Here is a 4155-nt window from a genome sequence, read left to right on the forward strand (position 1 = left end):
AACTAAGTTAAGGGATTTTGGGATTAATTATAACTTATTCTTTATTCTGATAGAAGTTAGTGTATATTTTAAAATTAGAGGGGAAGTTGATGTTAATTTTACAAACCTTAGGAAAATTAAGTTAAATTTTTTCATAAATGAATTTTTTTAAAAATATTAATCTATTCAATTCCAATATATGTATTATCATTCATAGATGAACCCTTGTTAAAGAACAGTAATTACGCATCTAACCATCTTTAAAACAAATACAACGGAAATTATTACATAATCAATTGCTCAATTCAATCAAATTATAAGTAAACTAAACCCAAAATTTGGTTGAAATAAGAAAAATAAATTAAATTCGTTTCCATCTTTTGTAACCTAAAATATTTCTTGTGATTTTGAAACGATGTAAATTGAATAGAAGCTGTGAATCTAAAATGAAGCAGGTCAAAGTGAGTGCAGAGATTGAAGAAGACATATACAGAAGAGAGGACATGGTTTGACGACTAGTTAGATTGAAGAGAAACCATAGGTCGATTGGAAATATCACAATCCCTTAGAATTATGTTGTGTTTGCACTACAAGAAAATACGTGATTAGCTATCATTATCATAGAAAATTTGAGGCAACAGTAGATAAAAATATGTCAGTGGCCGCAGCGGTGATGTTTGGTCTTGTCGACGTCTGATGTAGAGTTTTTTAATGTAGATGTGTAACATGCTCTTGCTTTTATGCGGGAATTAAAGGTGTCGTCAAAGATTTTTTTCTTTGGTTGGAGATTCATTATCAATAGGATTCCAACCAAATATCAACTCGTTAAGAGGGGTATATGGTCGGATGCGAGGGACTTTTGTTGTGTTTTTTTTTGCTTTACGCACGATGAGTCTTTGACGCTTGTCTTCCGCGAGTGTGTTTTCACGAGAAGAATTTGGTCGAAGGTTATGGCTTGGATAGGGATTGCGTTGGTCTTGTCCATTGACGAGTTTGCTGAGTTTTTCTTATTTTGTAAGAAGGTGAATAATAAAAGAGATAGATTCACTATTGACGTGAATTGGTTTGCTGACTTTTAATTTTCTAAGCAAAGCCAATTAGACTATAAATTATAAAAAAAATTTATTCATCTTAAACGTTATATAATTGTTGATAATTAAACATTGGGTTTAACTAAAAAAGTTAAAACTATAATATGATTATAATTGTTAATAATTAAGCATTGGTTTGATTAAAAAAATTAAAACTATAATATTTTTTTCATGAATGAGAACACAACTTAAAAGCAATTTCATATTTATGTATCTTCAATGACTAATCCATCATTAAGATAACAAAGAAACGATTTTATAATATAATTAATCAATGTTAGGTCCAAACCAGTAATATTAACGAATTATGAGATACATTTTTTTCCCCATCTCAAAGAATATTCTAAGAGTATCTACAATTAGAGTTATGTTCAAACCATCATGCACTTTGACATTAAAGCTTAGAGAACAAGGCAAGAAACTATGAGCACTTGCAACATAAAACTCGTCATGAGTTCTTGGCCAGAACCATTTGAACACATCAAAAGTTCATTTGCACTCAGTAAAATTATTTACCTCGTGAGTGTATCGATCATGGTTTATTCGCACTTTTCTGCATCATGAGGTAGTCATGAATCTTGACTGCAAGTTAGGTGAACAATCATTAGGCAGACATGATACATTCTGATCAAAAGAGCAAGCCGAACCAAATTGAATAATATGTCTATCCAAGCTGAACCATTAAATAGTCTAACTAGATTGATGATTATAATCTTATAGTAGTTTATGTTGTTGATGAAAAAAAAACATATCACAGAAGTGTCATGCAAAGAAGACAGATGCATATAGAAAATAATCAAAGAATAATTTTTTTATATATTTTAATTTTTATGATAACCTTGTATTCGTTTTCACTAAACAAGAATCTCTAATCCAAATAACACTCCAGCGTAATCTTTAAGATCTAGAACTTTCTTATTGATAATACAAGTTTCTATCATTTTCCTAAATGTTTGACTTATCAATAAACTATCAGATTCAGCTTGATGAGACTTTCCAACAACGCGACTCACATTTAGAGTAGTAGCTACTCGTTCCAGACAACACTTCATCATGTGTTTCATATCGATCACGTTTTTTCCAAACAACACTTCTACATTATTTAAAAAATCCTCTAACCAGTTTAGATTATTTAAAAAATCCTCTAAACAGTTTAGTAAATTCTTTTGATTTAAGATCTTCACCAAATACCCAAAATCATAAGCACAGCTAAATGTGATCCACATAAGTGTTTTGTTGAAAACAAGTCCGGACAAGAATATTAGCTCAGCAAAATGCATTGAATCCATACCGTTACAAAAATTCTTTTCCGTCATTGATGTCAAAATCACTGAAGTTAAATTCCCAAAGGTAGGTGTTGTTGCTTCCAAAATCAGGAAGATTTCCCTTAATATTTAATGTTTGTTACTAATAAAAACTAATATTTAATATTTGTTACTAATAAATGTGTTTGTTATATTACGTGGGTTATTTGTTGGCTTTGAGCATTCAACAAATTAATTACTATTCCGTGTATCCGGCGGGTTTATCTCAAAAGAATATATTAAAACCATTTTAAATGCGAATCTTATATATATATTATTATATATTTAGTGAATTTAATTGACATGAACAGTGTAAAAAAATCAACACTTTGTCATATGATTAAAAGAATTTTAAAATGTAAATGTGATAAGACAGAAAACATGACCTTCATTGATTGAGAGTAAAAATAATTTGCGCCGATAATACATCATTCATTTTCTTATATTTATTTAATATATATAAATATATATAAATAATATTTTACCTGTAGATATTAATTTTTAGATTTATTTTAGAAAATAATACTTCTATATAATAATGTCACATGTACTATACAGAAATATTTATTTAAAAAAAGTATCACTTTTTATTTTCATTTTATTATAATTATAATTAGTATTGTTATTTTATTTACACTCTTTCACTAATACTATTATAATTTATTTTGAATCATTAATTATAATTAATAAAAATACACTAGTAATTAATAACTGTAAATCAATAAAACCTAAAAAAATTATATGTTATGATTTTTTTAATTCTAAAAAACGGTGAGATGTAACAATTAGAATGAGATCACATATATTAGATTATAAAAAACTTATATTTCAAACTTTGAAGGTTAGAGTTATACAAAATATCTTCAGTGGTTTGAAGCTAGTTATGCTAATACTTTTAGTTAATTAACGAATTATTGTGTCACATGGTCAGGCGACAGGGATACGTAAATTAAAACCTTTTTCTAATTCTTTTTACATCATATATGTAATTTAAATTTAAAACATAATTTAGAATTTTAAAAAATTTATGAAAATTACAATTTTTGTGAGAGAAGTTTTGAAAAGAGACTTTATACTACTTAAAATGAAATAAAATCTTATAATTTCAAGTTCAAGATTATATATATATTACGAAGCTCTTATGGTTGGCATGGTCCTCGCCCTGCTAATGGGTGCCTCTAAGTTAAAAGGTAAAAAGTGATATACAGTTAGTCGTCAATCAAATCGTTAAGAAGTATTAGGCATAATAATCATTACTCATAAAATATCTCCATAAGTTATGGAGTTTATCAATACACTTTAAAACTTTTAAAATAAAGTACGTGTCAATGAGGTAAAACTTCAGAGAAAATCTTTTGTTTAAACTCGCCAGCACGAAGAAAACGGGGTTTAATCAGATAGTAATACAAGAGACTCTCGTCTCCCCAAGTATTGAGACAGTCAAGAGTTATACCCTAGAAGTTGTTACTAATTCAAGCTGAATGTCGTCCATATTGCGTTATCTGTAGGAGGATGAACTCCCTCAGAATGAAGAGGAGGCGGAGAAGGTCCGAAAGTAGGCCTCTAAGTATACTCTCATGGCGTGAAAACTCTATAATATGGGAAAAGCCACCCCAAAGATATGGTGTCTAGGAGAGCATGAAATTGCCTTAGTCATTCTGAAGTCCATCAACGAGCATGTGGTAGGCACATGGGCGGCAGAGAGCTCGCCTAGAAACTACTTTGAGAAGGATATTATTGGCTTACCTTGTAAAATAGAACATGAAATTTTTCATTAAATA

The 4155-nt window shown here is 29.1% G+C and overlaps 1 protein-coding gene across 1 annotated transcript; it reads right to left on the bottom strand.

Moving 5' to 3' along the window:
• Positions 1-1924: 1924 nt before the first annotated feature.
• Positions 1925-2386, bottom strand: LOC127102039 (probable CCR4-associated factor 1 homolog 9). Its single transcript, XM_051039458.1, has one exon. The coding sequence runs from the start codon at positions 2384-2386 to the stop codon at positions 1925-1927; it is 462 nt and encodes a 153-aa protein (XP_050895415.1).
• Positions 2387-4155: the final 1769 nt, after the last annotated feature.

This window comes from Lathyrus oleraceus, chromosome 7, assembly GCF_024323335.1.
Source record: "Lathyrus oleraceus cultivar Zhongwan6 chromosome 7, CAAS_Psat_ZW6_1.0, whole genome shotgun sequence".
NCBI lineage: Eukaryota > Viridiplantae > Streptophyta > Magnoliopsida > Fabales > Fabaceae > Lathyrus > Lathyrus oleraceus.